The sequence below is a fragment of the Falco peregrinus genome, chromosome 8 (genome assembly GCF_023634155.1).
Source record: "Falco peregrinus isolate bFalPer1 chromosome 8, bFalPer1.pri, whole genome shotgun sequence".
Taxonomy (NCBI): Eukaryota; Metazoa; Chordata; class Aves; order Falconiformes; family Falconidae; genus Falco; species Falco peregrinus.
Genome location: NC_073728.1, coordinates 18,340,523 through 18,358,850, shown reverse-complemented (window position 1 = coordinate 18,358,850; position 18,328 = coordinate 18,340,523). Strand labels below are relative to the sequence as shown.

Sequence of the window (18,328 nt, the reverse complement as noted above, 5' to 3'; positions counted from 1 at the left end):
TTCTGTCTGTGCCTTCACTACAGTCTAAACTAAGCTTTGGAGGATTCTGCTAGAAGAGAAGATATTCAGTATTGCAGTCAAATTTCTGCTTTACCCAGTTGAGGGAAAGTAGAAAGGATCTTGTTGGTTTAGTAGAACTGTGCAATCTTTGGGCAGAGGTAGGATTCCTCATAACAAAACTGGAAAGACAGGCTCTGAAATGTCATGGCTTTCTGCTGTGAATGGAAGCAACATTAATTCCCTCCTCGTTCTCAATTCACAGTACTTGAATGTTCATGATATGCTGAAGTTACTAAAGAAAGTGTATGCTTTAGGCTATATATAGGTCAGGTACATGTAACTAAGGAGTCACATCTCAGTTACATCTCAGTTTATTTTATGAGGTTATGACTAGACCTAAAAGTAGTACAATGCAGATAACAGGCTTGGCTTCTGTTTGTCTTATGTGATGATTCGTGCTAGAAAATTCCTTGTTCTAGACACTGTATGATTGCTATAGGACCTGCTCTTATTCTTACAGGCTTCTGGAAGAAGGGAATATAGAAGCAGCAGCATCTGAGAAGCAAAGAATAGAGGAACTCCAGAGAGGTCGGAGGCGGTACATGGAAGAAAACAGCATTGAATATGTACCAAAATTTTTTAAGTGAGTCTATTCTCTTCATATTAATTGCAATAGTAAGTGTTTTCTATAGTATGACTGGACAAAGTACTACAAGAATTACCACCAACAAAGCCTGTTAATTGTGAAAGCCTGGAAAATGGCAATTTTAAGAAAAAAAATCAGTTACCTAATCTCTGCCTGAAGCAGTTTATACATAGTTTAAAATTTCATAATTGAAACATTATTTTCCCACAATGGGCAACAGCTGTACAATCCTGCTGCACCCCTTGGCCAATGTTTTTTGAATTCTGAAGTGGAATAGAAGCATATTAGGTTCTAAGATTTAACTATATTATTGTTTTAAGTCATTGCATAAACAAAGTAATAAATAGTGATCTGAATAACAACATCATACATATATAACTCTCTATAAAATGTCTATATAAATAATGTGGAGGGTCTTTGTTTTTGTTTTTAATTAAGCATTTTTCTGCAACAAGTGATAGTCATATCAGATAGCCTCATGCTTAGCATGAGGAATCAAAAGTGAAAACACTGGACATGCTTGATGCAGTTTTGTAGTAGAAGATGAGCAAAATACAGAGGAGACAAATGATTAAATGATAAAAGGCTTGCATTCGTCAAGCTAGATCTCATGATTGATCCACTGCACATCATCAGAATCTGTAATGGCCAAAGAGGCTTTATATGGCTCTAAGACCTGCTTACACAGATCAGACAACAGATCTGCAATCTTGGCTGTTTTCAAAACCTTCCACTTTTGACACAGCTAGAGGTTGATTTTGATTTTTAAAACCCTGATGGTTCTTGTGTCCATTAGAAATATGAAATCAGATTTAGTATTGGATTAGATCAGAGTGTTATGGAATTTGATTTCATATTGTATAAGAACAGAGATCTATGGTCAGAACTTTTTTTTCCTCTTTTTTTCTTTTTTTTGTTTTCTTTTTTCTTTCTACAGAAAAGTTATTGATGCTAATCAAAGAGAAGCCTGGGTTACCAATGACACCTACTGGGAACTACGAAAGGATCCTGGCTTTAGTAAAGTAGAAATTCCCGTACTCTGGTAGACTGAGAATGTAGATCTAGTAAACATATCACTCTGAAGAAAAAAATAACTATGCACAATATGTTTCTTATAGCTAAGCGTGGTTTGTGGGTCTATGGAAAAACCTATCACTCGCATTTATATTCATCTTTGTAACGGACTTTTGAAAGTGCATTAGACCAGGCCCCTGACCACTTCTGGATCTTTTTAATTTTGCAGCAGCCATTAAAAAAAAAGAAAGAAAGAAAGAAAGAAAAAAAAAACCCACAAACAAACCAGAAACCTTTTAAAGTTTCATACACTGAAAATTCAGAGCAAAAGAAGCAGATGAGTTATCCAAAGTCACTCGGAAGAGGCGGTAAACACAGAACTGCAACCGGTGCTTTAAACAGACATTAAAAGTAATGTAATTTAAATTAAGAGGAAAAAAAAAAAGGATGAAAAAGAGAAAAAAAATCCATTTTGTTTCAACTATTTTTGTTAAAAACTTTTGGGTCACAACACTGTCATTTCTGGCTTCAGGTTAGTCCTTTGGTGTGATGTGCTTGGACTAGCCCTTGTCAAAAAGATATGCTTTTCTGGAAGCTGTTCCCACTCATATGCCATTGTTCATGCCTTAAACAAAATATGAAGATGTACAGTAAGTAATTTTAAAATATGTATGCTTAGGCTTGTGTGAAGGGCAGATTTTTAAAACACTAGAATTTTATCATGATATAAATATTGGAGAACCTGCATTATTTAAAATCAAAAGACAACGAAACATCTAACTATATTTCAGAGGAATGAGATCAACTGTACATGCTTTACCTTTGGGAAGCTGAGTGTGTAATCAGACTGAAAAGAAACTGCTAAATGGTTGAATTTGAGACAATTTTGATAAATGCATATAAATCGCTAGTCAGAAAGTTCATAATTTAAATGACTGATGCCAAGATGCAATCATCACTTTTACCATGGCTGGACATAGTCTCACAGTGAATCTCATTTCCCCATAACTGTTTATACAACTAGAATTCCCTGAAGCTTTGCAACAGTGTTGAAAACACAGAAAGATTTCATGGGAAGGTCTCACTGGCTTCTCTCCAGAAACTGAATAGTACTGTAAATGCAACTATTTTCTGCCACAAGGTTTACTTTACTGGCTCTGTTTTTTCCTCATCCACTTTTTTAATCTAAATTTATATTTGATAGTATGGCAGAGGCTCCCATGCGTTGTAGCTAACAACTACTTCTTGTGTTGCCAGAATAGCTTTTGTGCAAAATTATATTTTACAGTTTTTCATAAAGTGATTCTATATTTTTGGTTAAGAACAAGTCTCTTAGGTGTTGTTAAGTCTCAGTTAATATATGTGGGAGAAGGCTTGGCACTTTCTATTTGAAAATCTCTGAAACATTAAACAGTAGGAGAGCAGATTTTAATGAAAGGAAAAAATAATTTTATTAGGTAAAAGCTGCATTCCATATGGTATGATCTAGTCTTCCGTTTATGCGTGTATTAGAGATCCAGGCACTGATGATAGGTTAGATTTCATGCATGTACACTGTATTTTTTTCAATATGTACATGGCATACATAGCGCACTTGAATTTTTCTGTTTGAGGTTGATTCCAGTACTGAGACCTAAAAAAATGATGAAATAGGTATGTGATCCTGCCAGCAGAGCTGCTTGAACAGTTCTCAGTAGATTACCACACATACCTAGTTCTCCACCTTCTTCTTCCTTTTGCAATCAGGTCCCTACAGAACTGAGATTACTTTATTTAATATGCATTTAGTTCTCCCCCTTGTTTGTATGACAAAGCAACTGGCAGAGCAACTAGCTACTATTGAATTCAGATTTCTTCACACAGTTCTGTTATCAGGAAGATCTATGAAAACCTATAGAAAATATTAAGTAGACTTGTTAAGAATTCTGAATGCTCATGGATTGCTTATGAATATTTGGTATAAAAAAACCTGTGTGCAGATTAACAGGATTTCTTCCAAAGCAAATTTTGAGTTATTCAAAGAATGTTGTATTTTTCTTCCCTAGTTTAACTTACCCTGATTTTTTTTTTGTTCTGCAATTGTTATTATAAGAAAATGGAAATATATCAAAATTTGTTTTTTAATCATACTTGGTTAACTTCATCATACTTGCTTTAATGACATTGCAGTATGAATCAAATTGGCACATTGTGTGCAAAACAGCAATTATTCTGTGTCACTTTCCTTAGAAACAACATTATTAAACATTTGCCCACCTCATGCTCCAGTCTTTTTTGCAGTTCACTGTGATATTAGAAAGCATTGTGTGTGTATGACTGCAAGTACATGTGAGGGACAGAAACTGCATGTCCTCAAATTTTTTTTGAAAATTGGCTTTTAATTTAAATACAGAAATAAGGTCTTTAATTTTACAGTGTTCTGCTAATGCTTTGTGAATGCAACTACTTACAGTGCAAACTGAAACCTGGTGAACACTAAAGATGCTATCACTGATTTAATTATTTTTTACAATTGCTGATTGGACACTCACTGAAAAAAACCCAATATTTTTAGAAATTTTAAAAGTCTATGATACACTAAACCTTTCTATTGAAGGCAGTTTTAAAGCCTACTGAATGTTAAATTAGTTAATTAGTAAGTAAAGAAACAGAAAACAATGCATCACAAAATATTTGCAGTCTTTAGCAGAAATTGAAAAGTGCTAGCAGATGTACCATAAAGCAATTATAGTGCAGAATTATCTGGATTCTGTGCAAAATCTTTTATTAAATTTTTCCTATAGCCTTGGGGGACATTGTGGCATATTTTGTGCTGTTTCTAAGGAGAATGAGTTAACAGAGGATAGGTCTGGGGGCTTCTATCCAAATTATAATTTTTAGACAACCTGTGAAATTTTACCGGCACCGAGTCACAGGGGATTACAGGCTTTCCACATTCCCTGCCAGTGTAGCACAGAATGGTGTTTCCCGTGTTGCGATGGGAACTCCTTTGCACGCTGGCATGCATTGTAAGTGCCTGCTGCTTTTCAGCAGGGCTGCTGCTTGGCTGTCTCTTCCCAGCACGTGGGCTTTTTCTGCCACAGGTGCAGACCTTTGCACTTCTGTGGAACCTCATGAAGCATCTTCTGGCTCAGTCCTCAAGCAGAGCGATGTCCTTTCAGATTAAAACTCTGCCATTTGGCATGCCATCTTGTCCTCTTAACTTAATGTCATCTGCAAACTTGTTAATATATGGTCTCTGTCCTTGCCCAGGTCAATGGTGAGACACTGATTGACATGGGCCACAAAATTGACCCCTGCAGGGCAGTCCTCATTGCTGGCTGCCAGTGGGGTGTAAGCTATTGATCAGCGCCCTTCAAGCCTGGGGATTTGGGCAGTTTTCAGCCCACCTCATTCATCTAGGCAGTATTTCCTCTTGGAAAGCATGAAAAATACTTACCAACTCAGTAGATTTAACTGCTATAGGTTTGGTATGTGATGAAAATTAGTGCAAAGAATTTGACATTTAAAACCTTTAAAAAATTTGTTCTAACTTTCCCTACAAAGACATGTCCTTTGCTTTTTCCTGTGTTTTCTCTAAAACACTTCTGTATAAAATAAACAATCCTTATGCTTTAGTTTCACAATAGTGAACTGTACTTTCCATTAATATTTCAAAAGTGTACATTAATTTGTTCCCTGTTTTGATACTGCAGATATAATAGGGTCATAATAGCTATTTTCATCAAATGTAATGTCTTCTAAAGACTTAAATAGCTTAATTCCACTTCTAGATCTGTATTAATAAGGTGGTAGATTTTTTGGCATATTAGAAATTGTTATCTCACTGGGAGATAAAATTTGCATATGAGTTGATTTTTGTACAGTATCACTGTGATTAAAAAGTCATCTATACACTTATTCTAATTTTAGACAGATGTAAGTTGCATGAAATAAACTTTTTTTGTGTTTGGCTTTAAAAGTGAACTCCCTACTATAACACTCTTTGCATCTCACAAATAATGTTACCTTTTTTTTTGGTCTTATTTTGAACTTCTGGTTTGTATGGCATTTGTGGGGTTTATTTAAATAGCACATGCTAGGCATGTGTCAAGTATTGCAGTACATATACATGACACAATTTTGAAAGATACTGCCCTTAAATTCCTTACTGAACACTGTCAGAGCTTTATGGAAGCAAGTTGCACAAACCTTAAAGCATACTAGAAGCCAGCACCGATCCTGTGCTGATGGGCTCCTGGTGAGGAGCTAGTATGTGGGCCATGCCCTCTGTTTCCCATGGGTATCATGGGATTTTCTCACCATCAAACCAGACAGAGTGGAGCCCAGCGCAATGCAGTCTTGCTTGTAGAGTTTTTCTCAAAAATCCAAATCTAGGAATACCCTGGAAGGGAGGAGAGGTTCACTTGCACTTGCACAAAATAACCAAGAGGGCTGAATATGCCAATTCTCTCTGAGTTTTGCAGAACTTGCTTTGATTAGCTGAGCTCTGATTGTATAGGGAAGATTTGTGTGGTCTCCTTGTTTTATAGGGTTTTGAATATTGCCTGGTGCAGAGATAAACACTAGCTGTTTAATGTGCTGTTGGCTGCAGTCATAATCTGAGGAATTAACTGTAGTGTAGACGTCATGACTAATGCTGGAGCTGCGTAATGGAAGTAAAGGAGTTTTCAGATTAAATCCACCTGAAAGGAAAGGGTATTGGTATTCACATGCTGAAATGACAGGAGGTGTTAAGTTAGAGAGTTTGGTCCAGCTGTGGGAAAAATGTTAATATTGACAGAAATGTGTAAGAAACACTGGAATGGCCTCACTGGTCACCTTGTGTTATACAAAGACCTGGGAGAAAGCTAAAAGTGTCATAACCACTTACCTGGGCAGCTAGTGGAGCTGCAAATACTATCTTGGGTCTTCTTCATGTATGTCATTAAGCAGCAGTCATCAACATTTTACAAAACCTGTATTTGCTCTTTTCTTACAGCTTATATTGATAGAACTTGAGGTAGGAAGGGATATGGTGGCAACTACGTTTTTTTGTTAATGTGCTCAAAATTGCAGAAGTATATTTAGTATAAAAAGTAATATAATTTTCTACTTTACCATCCCTTGTGATTTTTATTATAATTTTGGTTGTTTCATGGAGAAAGGCCTTTTGTGGGTTTATTTTTTTTCCTCTTTTTGTTTTTAACAGAAGAATCTAGACTAATGTTAATAAAGGTTTAATTACTCCTGGGGAGGCTGTCTCACAGAACTCCATTAGAACAGTGAATGGCACCCACAAGAACGTTGCAAATTTCAGTAAGCTCAGAGAAATGGCTTATTTACAGCAATTTATTTTATGTTTGTATTATATATTTTAAGGAGTCTACTTACAAAAGCAAATATGTTATTTGCTTTTTAAACTAGGGAATGTAAACCACCTTCATTCATTAGCTTTGGTGTAAGCTATGTCTTTCTTCCACTAAACTGAAATGCCTCTTTATAAAAGGATTTTTATATGGTATCTTGCAGTTTTTAAAAGTGATAGAAATATACTTGTATGTGTTTTATATACCCATGTCCTCCTTTGTCAAGTTTTGTGGTATTACAAACTCATCTTTAATTCTTTTCCCATTCTTTGCTATCTTTGACAAACCTCAGAAAAGGGAGGGAGAGACTACAATGGACGACAGTAAAACAGTCAGCCACTCTGTCAGTGGCACAGGTGTAACAAAATAGAAAGTTTTCTAACTTTTATGAATTAAAATGTCAGCAGAGCTGCTGAAGCCGTTTCAGGCAAGTTATCTTAATACCATTTTTCTTTCCACTGATCCATGACAGCATGAAAAAAGGGAAGACTGGTGATATTTCCTCAGAATTACTTCTGAAGGTAAAGGGAAGGTTATATTTCTTTTATAAATAAAAATGACTGTAGCCAGCATTTGGCTGAAGGTGTGTTGGTAATGTGGACAAAAAAAGTTACGTATTTTATGAATAAGGAAACCATGAATATATAATCAGCAGTGTGTAATATATTGTCTTGACCTATGAATAATTCATTGAAGTATGGTAAAGCTACTTATTTGTACTCCTGGAGCAACGATCCAGATGTTGTCTCCTATGAAACAGTAAAATGTATTTCCCCATTGACTGCTGCTTTTAACGATCTCCATTAATGAAAGAGGGATGTTATGTTAGTGCAGAATGCTGCTGGTCCATAACATTAGAGATGCAAAAAGGGAATAGGTGAGGAGATTGCTTCAAATAATCAGAAGTGGGTGACATCTTTTATACCTTGAGCATCAAAATGACGTAAGTGCTATACAAGAGCAGCACACAGAGTGATGAATATTCAGCCAGAACTATTCTCCATTGAGTTACTCACTCATTGTGCCAGTCAGTGTAGCCACACATGGAACATCTTTTTCTGAAGTTGCATTACTATTTATGATTGCACTTGTGGCCCAGGGGTTGATTTGTCAGGTTCACTGGGGACAATCAGTGTGAGTCAAGATTGCAAACTCAGATTTCTTTTCTAGTAGTCATGTGCTCAATACAATGCTCTGTCTTCCTTTGTTAAATTCACCTGAACAAGGACTATTACAGTAATGTTAACAAAATTAATATGTTTAATCCTCAGTATTTTCCAGGCAAAGGAAAATTCAAGATAACTTCTTTAACTGTTCAACAAATACAGATGAGATCTTCAATTATCTTTGTATTTGCTTAATATTTTAGACAATATTTTCAGATTGGATCACCAATAATAAAATTATACATAAATATATTAAACTTGCTTTGTCACCTATCTTGAAGTCAACATTGAGAATTATTGTTCCAATTTGAGGTTAGAAATTAGGTCTATTTAGTTCTTGAAATAAGTGCTACTGGTATTCTTTAGGGGTTGAAATACACTATAAAAATCCAGATCACAGTAAATTTTATTTTCAGCTGAGTCTCAAACAAGACCTTGCCTAAGAACTGAGAAATAAATGCTGATGAGTGTATTTTGGTATGGAGGCATAAATGCAGAGACAGCAACTTCTAACTTAGTTAAGCTTTTGCTCTGATTAGCAAAAGCATTGCTTTCATTCCTTTATAATTATTTCTAAACTAATTATTTTCAAACATTCATTCCTCACTAAGAATTAATTACATATGAAGTCTGAGTTTTAAAAATTAAACAATGTTTGGAACTCCACGGACATGAGGGCTTCTGGCTTGCACCTAATGCTCAGATCTTGCTAAATCTCCAGCTCTCAGAGCAGAGTGGACCTACAGTGCTTAATCACTAAAATTTCATCCTTAGACCAAAAAGAAGTATCAGTGGGCTTTTCTGGATGGGATTCTTCTTTGTATATTGATTTATCTCTATGTTATTTACTATATAATAAGTAAGAAATCAAGCTGCTAGCATCTGATGTCAGAAATATTTCCCTCACCAAAATGCATAGCAAACTTCTTGTTCTTTATCTGTTGCTGCTAGATGTCTGAAGAGGATACTTTATTTAGCACGTAGAAAGCCATCATAAAATTAAACTACCATGGTGTCCAGAGAGATCATTATGATAGTTCTGTATTAGGATATTAGGTTTTTGGGTTTTTTTGTTGTAACCAGTAGCAAGACTCTGCTTTGGGTCTTTATCTACTTTCCTTTGTATAATTAACTGTCTGGTGAATTATGAATTCTCAGTATTTCAAGAGCAAAGAATTCTGCATTTTGTCTCATTTTTGCACAAAGTTAATATGAATTGGGAATAATGTCACACATTTTTTGTGAGATCAGATCACATACGCACATGTATGAAATGTAGTAAGCTTTAGTATTTATACCTTGCTCAGGCTCTGAGAATGCCATTAAAAGGGTAAGGTTTAGATTAGTTGTCTATTTTACATTGCCTTACTGAGCTTCTTTGCTTTTAACAGCCTTTAGTTTCAGATGGGAAACAGCCCTGCACCATATCCTTAGCAGGCCAAAATGTCAAAACCTAAATAGCTAAAAGAGCATTCTTTGCTGATTGCCCATATCCCTGTGCTCATTCTACAGAAGGACCCCAAATTTGATTTCTTGTACATCTCTTTATGTAGCATACTTGTAAAAAGAGGTCCTCAGAGTCTTTCCACTGTGATTATGCTGTTATGTTCGCTAGAAAGGTATACAGAAACTTGTTTCACAGTTTTGAAGATAAATTTTAAAGTCAAATAGTTGCTTTCTAGAAGTCTAACGTATAGAGCCAGTGCGACTTTTGAATACTGGGTAGACAGTGTCTGTTTCAGAGGGAAATAACAGAGTGTAACTAGAAAGGGTCTCTGTTCCTAGATGCACCAGACAATTTTTTCTGTTGTTTGAAAGCAACAGAAAACAATTACTTAAGGGAAAGAAAGAAAATAAGAAGCATTTATGTATCCAGCTACCCAAATGTTGCAGAAGGCATTCTTTTTGATCACTGTAGTACTAAACCTCATCTGCAGCACCCTTGATTTAATGCTCAGAAGTTCACTGTGGACTTCCCCAATGAGATGAAGAAGAAAATGATACTGGGAAAAAAAGTCAGTACCATAATTTCTAAATAACTCAATAGAAAATTGATTTGAAAATATTTGTTTTGAAAATTGTATAAACTACTTAAAGTATTGCAAACTTTAAATGTGCAAGTTTGGTCCTTCATAGTACATTCAGTAATTCAACATCTAAAAAAAATTTTTGATTGATCTTGATTGCTTTCCTGCAAATGCATTCATTTGTGCTTGACTATTCACAAGTCTGGAATATCTTTCAGGATGATTTTTCTTTACATCTTATTAATTCTGACTCCAAATATTGGCTGTAACTGTGCCTGTAAAAACAATTTTATTGCTTACAGTTACTATGCGTCAACAACTGAGGAATAACACAGGTAGGATATAATTTGTATATTCCAAATCTATAGACTTTAATTTCACATGCAAGAGGTAATCAGCAATGCATATCAGATTTCTTTTCGGTTTCATCTGCTTGGACTCTGATCTTGCACAGGCATCAATAGGTACTTAGCGTAAACATTGCAGACAGTCATTGAATTCAGTTTAAAAGATGTAGGTACTAAAGTTCAAATAAAAAGGCTGAACGGTGACATTCCTAAGAAATCAAAACTATGTTCCTGTTTACACCAGGCTTTATAGTACATGAATTTAAAATCCTACATGCTTAAACAAATGACCACCTATGCAGATGAGGCTGAGCTGCTGTTGGTACTCCATTGAACTCTGAACTTCCAGGTGAGTGGATGATCTAGCTGCCCAAATGTATTTCAGCTGTAGGCCTAATGTACAGTCAAGCCTAGGTATTCAACTAGTTACACTTAAGCTTAATTTTGAATGTGTGCACTGTCTTGTGGAAGATAAATGTGTGAAATACAGCTGGTTTGACTGCTTGCCCATCTGAGCAATATATTTGACTTTCCTTTGACTCACATTTTGGGACCTTATTCTGGGGCTTTTAGTATTTAAAACCCAGTTAACTTTGTGTGTCTGCAAAGCTCAATTATGTATGATGTTTGGAAGAATGAACAGGAGATTAACTCAATGACAATTCATCATATTATGTCTCACTCTGGCAAGCTTAACTGTAAGAATCCTTTTTTCTGATTTGCAAAGAAGGGGGGTGGCTAACCAAAAGCATGCTCCTAATCTCAGCCTAGAAAAGCATGAATGTGAGAAAGTGTCTCCACTCTCTCCTTCTGGGCTATAGCACATAAATAGAATTGCTTTTTTTTTGGCATATCAAGTTCTCTGGCTGCTTCAGAGATTGAACCTAGCCAGGAAGGAGCAGTAAGACAACCAGTTTTAAGTTCCCACACAATGCAGCTGCAACAGTTATTCTGTGTCTTTGCACTTGTGAGTTGGTTTTGAACATACTGTTGTAGTAGTACAGAATGCAGATGAGGCCTCATGCTGACTACCTCTCATGCAATAAAAAACAGGCTCATACAGTAGTTAATGTTGATTACAGTCAAGCATCTTTTGGCCACATGATTCAGGGAGGTGGCAGTTGGGGGGGGTATAGTAAACAAAAGAAAATAATTTAATTAAGACTTTATTCCAGTGATGGATGTGGTATACACAATACCCATAATACCAACTCCAACTGAGGGAGATCCTACAGCTTCTGGTAGAAAATAAAGGTGAACTTGGCTATGCTATAATTTGTGTTGTGCTCTAAAATGTAACAAAAGATGTCATCTGTTTCCTTCAGGCTGAGCTGGATTTACCAGGATATTGTGTCTAAAAAACACACACACAATTCTAGTTTTTGAGGAAACATGATGTTCTTTTACCTGTTGCAATGTAATTGGATAATGCATGTACAAATGACTTGTTTAGCCTGCCAATGAATGTTGCTAATGCCTTACCAAAAAAAAAGCATATTTTTTGTATTTTTTTCCTCAGAGGCAAATCCAAACAATGCTAGATTTGGGAAACTGTTTACTGAAAAGCATTTTCTAATAGATCTCTGAAGAAGTGCAATTGTAAAATTATTATTGTTCAGTGCATACAGTACATTGTCTCCATCACTCTGTACACTGCTGCTATTAGTGCTTGTTCTAATAAATCTCAATGTACACTGTTTAAACTGCTGTCATCTGTGTTCTGATTTATTAATGTAAGGAACACTTTAGAGTATGGTTCTTGAATGAACAGTTTGTAACTAGTTAAGTGAATTGACTATTAATCATAAAATTCTTAATATATGTTGTACAGATTGATTTTGGAGAGGTGGGTGATAGTGGCAGCAATAGCTTTGAAACAGCGGCTTCTCACTAGCATCATCCTCTTCCTTTCTAACCTTTTCCAGCTGCAGGATTATTTTTATAAAACTTTTCCCATGTGATTTTCTGTGCAGTTTCTTTAAATCTGGCAGGAGCTACCAACTGCAGTCTCAAGGAAGATAATTTTATTTTTGGCAGTTCCCTGTTTTATCTTCATGCTACAGCTGGTAAGAGCCTTTTGCTTTTTTTTCACTTCAGCTTGCTCTTTATGATTAAAGAGAGCTTGCAGTATGTTTCTTAAGTTTTTTGAGAAGGTGTAGGGAAAATGGTTCCTGATGTTCTCTAATAGAATTGAAAAAAGAGGTGTGGAAATGGAAAAAAAATATTATTATTTGACACCCACCCCTTCCGGCATCTTGGAAAAATAACAGTACGTGGGATTTTTCCATTATTTGTTCTTGTCAGTTGTTCAGCCCTTAATTACATTTTATTTAGAATGAAAGCATAATAGAAAACAAGAATTTGGTTTGGAGGAGAAATTAAGTTTTTTGCTGGTTTTTGGCATTGTAAAAAGAACAAGTGTTCAAACAGTCTGGAATATTGCCTGAGTGGAAGCAACAGCAAAGGAAGGGAAAACATGAATAGCAATGCTTGCTTTCTTGTGTCAGAGTACACATCTGATCTCATCCAAACTGATGCTCTGTACTAGGTTGTGTACTGGGAGCTTACTCCCTGTTAGACAATTCTACGAGTGAAATTCAGCTGTGGTTGCACATTTGTATGCTTGGGATCTGTACTTTACCTCTAAATGCTTTGCAAAACAAATTAACACTTTTTGATTACTGTTGCTTAGCCAAATTACTGTGCATAAGTGAAGAGTGAAAAAGCTTTATGTCATTACTTAATTGTTTAAAAAACCCAACACAACAAACCTTTGGGAATAGATGCAAGAGGCCAGTAAAGCCGCACTACTAATCTGACATCTAATTTGGCATTAAAACTATTACTTAAGCATGGAAGTAAATTTTATATTTGAATTTCATCTAACCAAGAGACAGATGATACTACTTCATAACCACAAACAAGTAGGCGCTGTGCTGTGGTGAAGTGAGACAGTGTGGGAAGCTATTGACAAGATTTCATCCTGACTCAGCTAAAGGAGTTGCCCACAGAAAGCTGTTCCAAGTTTCACTGCCGGTACAAAAATCTGTTCTGATGTGATGATACGCAGCATTTTTGCCCAACCAACATATCAAGCCACATGGTTCTCTAAGTCCTTATTAGCTTATTAAATATTTAAGTTGGTGTAAATGTTAAAAAACACAAGTGTGCAATGTTGACTCTTCCTGCACCTGAATATTATCTTTTGAGTAAGTAATCATTGCTAAATCAGATAAAAAGGAATGAAGCTGAAACATCATTCAGCACTAATGAAGTACTGAGGGCTAGCTGAGGAGGTATTCCATTTTATCTGAGTGGTGACTCTAATTTTACTCAAGGCCAGTAAATGAAATGTCTTATATTTAGACTGTGGGTTTTGTCTCCGAAAGTTTTGTCTAAGATGTAACTTAGTTACTTAGGCAGAGTAACTAAGAGACAGGTTGTTCATCCCATATCTATATCCCAAGTGCTTATTAATAATAGTAAATTTAAAAAAGAATTCAGAATGAGATAATAAAGTATGCATAAATGTATGTTACAGACATGAATCTGGTGTGAAGATGTTTTTTACCTGTGATTAGATTACATTAGGTTACATTTGTAATCACATGGAAAAGTTCCTCAGTGAAATCAAATATGTAGTTGCTTTTCTCACTGATGGCTGTCTGGCTATATTTCCCTCAGCAAAGAAATGAAACTAATTACAAGCTCAAATGTCGCGACTACCCCAGGTTTCTTCAGCAGATTTTTTGACCAGTCAGTTGAGGAAAAAAGTATAATTAAACATTTCCAAAAGGTTACACTTCCTGGACTGCAAGTGGATTACAAGTTCTGGTAAGGACATTGAGTTATTTTTTTAACTGATAAAATATAAGGTGTAGATTGTCTTTTAAGTTCCTCTTTAAGTAGGTTAGATTTGAGGGCCTGGCATTATGTTTTGCAGTCAAAAAAATTGAGGTGATCTAGCACAACAGCACACCCATTCTTCAATTCTAGTTCAAGAGCTGATTTCACTTAAATGCTCATCAGCCAATCTAGTAATACAATATTACTCAGGCTGCTTTTTTATGTTTGGTGACAATAATTTTTTGTCAGCTGTCTGTTAAAATATTTAGTATTTCGAAACTGCTCAAATATCTTCTTATTTTATGCCTACACATGTAGAAATGAGGAAGTATTCTTGTAGGGTGAGAAGGAATAGCCTGAATAAGCATAGAGGAGGTGATTATGAAAGAGGATACTGAATTCTTGCATGACCTGCAAACACCTACTTCATTTTGTCTGTTTATAAATACTCTGTATCCAAAGATCTGAGAGTACTTTATGATACTAGACAGTTCTTAGCAGTATCATGCTCAGGGAAGTGATATATTACCACAGCCACATGTACAGTAGGTTTCACAGACTGAGATTAATCGCCCAGTATTAGAGAACAGCTAGTGGCGATGCCAAAAAGAAATTCAGTTCAAGCCTGCTGCTCAGATTAAAACAGGAGAAGCAAGGAATGAGATGTGTCTACTACTGAAGGAAGTATTGTATAGAGGTAACTGTACCAGTGCCCATCAGACAGAATCAGCATGTGAGTTGTATCACAGTAGACAAATCCTTTGTTTTGCAATCTTTCTTCAGACATAGTGGCACAGCAGCAGCAGCCACAGTTCCGCATCCTCATACAAGTGGATGCACAAGCCCACAAAGCTGTCCTCTAACACACATACATCCACTCGCAGACGCTGGAAAAAATGATTTAGTTTTTCAGGTGGCATCATCCAAAGGGAAGGCAGCATTAAATCTACTTTAGGTCACACTGACCTTGTTTGTTTCCAGATTTGTCTTCACAAAGTAATAATGCTAGATGATGAAAGTAGCATCATTGTATGCAGTAATGTTTATGTAACAAACGACCACTTCTTTTGGCTAAGAGATGTGCCTGCTTCTTATAGATAGTAAGTTTAAATGCAAACACACTGTCTCAGCAAATTTCTCAATTTCTTATTAGTAAATGCTTCACAGCTAACACATCCATCTGCCAAAAATACTGCCAGTAATATTAAGGCAATTGCAAAGAGTCAAAAGCTGAGATATTTCATGTGCTTTAGCCAGTGATAGTCATTTAATATCATTATTATTTGAAGATGAACACATGATGCATATGTTAAGTAGTCTGCACATCCGTGAACAAAGGTCTGAAACCTGAAAGGTAAGTCTGTGGAAGAGCCTATAAAACGATCACCAGAATGTATGCTCCTTAATCTCTTTTGTGTTTCCTTTTCATCATTAACATGGCTCTAGTGAGAAGGCAGTGAAGTGGTACAAAGGAGCCAACTGTGCAACACATTCCCTTTTCATCAAATCAACAGATGTTGCTTGTATAAAGGTGAAAGGGGGATGATGTCAACCAAAAGCCATAGAGAAGCCAGTTGAACTCCACGTCCTGTATCTGTTCATTAGTGTAACGCTTACAGTAGTACAGTGCAGCTTTTAATACTTTGATTGCTGGGCAAGTGTCATGTTATAATACAGCAGGAGATCTACCTTTTATGTGTACTGTAGCACAGACTATGAATATGTATTATTGCAGTCTGTTCTGTGACAGAACAGAAGGAGGTTCCAACAGAGTTTACTTGAGCTGTAAGCCTGGACTATTATATAGGAAACATAGTAATAGTGAGCATGTGTATGTGTCTTCCAAACAGACCGTTAAAAGTGACCTTGAAAATAATTTAGAATAGCCTTAATGGTATGTTTTAGAGATCTGTATAGAAAAGGACAACGGTGTTTCCAGCACCTTTTAATTTTTTTTTTTCAAATCCATTCTAATTGGTGAAGAAACTGCTCACACACAGAAGTCTCATATAAATAAAACATAAAAGTCCATTAAAATACTTACCTCTAGGGGCTTTTATTAACATTTTCTCATGAGACTAAAGACAGTAGTGGAATATTCAAAAGGGTCTGGTTCCACAAGAAGTAAAACATACTTTGAATGTGGGGAACTTAAAAGATTTTAGGACTAGGCTTCCGATGAGTTGCCTCTTTGAATTTCTGAGTTCTCTAATTTTGATATGGTCTGTTTATCCTACTGCACAGAGAGGTTTCCATAAGGAACCAATCAAGTTCCAGAAACACAGGAAGTGACTACATTATTTTACTGTTTACCAAATTGAAAGCTTAATAAAGTAAGTCTCCACAAAATTAAAATATCGCCATAGCTAATTTAATTGTTCCCCTATACTGTATAATTAAAATAGCATTTGTGAAGTGATTTAAAATTTTCACTGCACTTAAACAATACAGTAAAGAAATCCAACATGGAACTATCTCTGCTGAAGCGAAGTGCTGAAAACCTTCATCTTGCTTTAACTTACTTTTCTTCCCACAATAGTCTGTAAATACCATAATGCTTTGGTAACAGCTGCGACTGCTGTTAGCGTTATGCCAAATGACCCCAGTACCCCTGCAAATTGCTAGACCAGGAGTTCAACATGGTAGTGGTACTGTCTTCATACTCAGGAGCTCCGAAGTGATAGTAAATCATGATTTTAAACTGACTGTTTTTGCTTATACAACGGGATATGTCTCTAGACAAACTCCACTTTGGGGCAGGGGGAGCAGAGTCAAATGTTGCTAGAACCACTTAGGCAGAGAAAAAAAAGAAAAAGCATGTATGTGATAGGGACCATATTTGGTCCCATAAATTGTTGTTTTTGTTACCGCCTGAAATTTAAGTGTCTATATTGCACAAATCCTTGCTTTCCAGGGAAGTATCATGCCATCTGCTGGAGCTTTGGAATTCAGCAGGCAATTTTTTCAGTAGCATTTTATTTTGGTGGGTTTTAGTTGTTAAATTCTTGCACTTGTTCTTTTGTAAAGATCTGTAGGTAAATGCAATACAGTTCAAGGGCACTTAATCAAAGTCGTCTACGAACGGACAGCACCTTTTTTGTACACTAAGAAGGTATTAAATTGCCAGCAGAATTTGGTACTAATTATGTAGGCTTAACCCTTCAAGCAAAACACCAACTCAGATTATGCAGTCAGTTAACACTTAAGACTTCTCTTCTCCCCTCCACTGACTGGTTAATCATACTAATTTTATGATATGGTTGACTGTGACAGAAAAAAATTAAAATCAGATCAGTTCATGTAGATTACAAAAACATCAAAATAATCTGCAGATGTTTCTAGATTTGTGGACTGAAATTACGGAGGTAATTCCACATTTTCCATTCCCTGGAAAAGCCTCTAGCTTGCATGCACCTTGGGTCAGCCTATAAATGCATCTTTGGACACACCATAATTACAGGTATCCAACATTCCTGCAGGGATAACTACTGTAGGATAACTAATAATAAAACAAAAATTATTGTGGAGTTACTTAATAACTACAAAAAGTATTTTACATCCTCAAAGGTTCTACAGAAAGCAGTACTCTCCTCTAGATTTTACTATTAAATACTTTCCAGGTTCATATATAAATATGATGTAAGGAAAAAATACAGTATCTTACCATCAAAATTCTCAGCTATATGTAGCTAATGCTTGCCTGCTCTGTTACTACTCCATGGCTAAGACCAATTCTGAAGAAACCAAACTCATCTTCCATATGAATTAAACTATCTTGATATTCACTCCAGTTGAAGATCTAGCAAAGAAACCGCAGAACACAGAGCTGAGTAAGCTACCATGAAACTGCTCCCCATGTTGAGGCTTGTGATGTCCTTAGGCAAACTTACGGATACCTCCAGTCTGCTGGGGATGGACAACTCAGACAGAAGCA

At 36.0% G+C, this 18,328-nt stretch overlaps 1 protein-coding gene across 1 annotated transcript in view; it reads left to right on the top strand.

Moving 5' to 3' along the window:
- OSBPL6 (oxysterol binding protein like 6) overlaps positions 1-12,251 on the top strand; it is a 108,705-nt gene extending 96,454 nt beyond the window's left edge. The window contains exons 24-25 of the mRNA XM_055812709.1: positions 521-643; positions 1,584-12,251. Of these exons, the coding sequence (XP_055668684.1) occupies positions 521-643; positions 1,584-1,692 (232 nt within the window). The 3' untranslated portion in view covers positions 1,693-12,251. The remainder of the gene's footprint in view (positions 1-520; positions 644-1,583) is intronic.
- Positions 12,252-18,328: the final 6,077 nt, after the last annotated feature.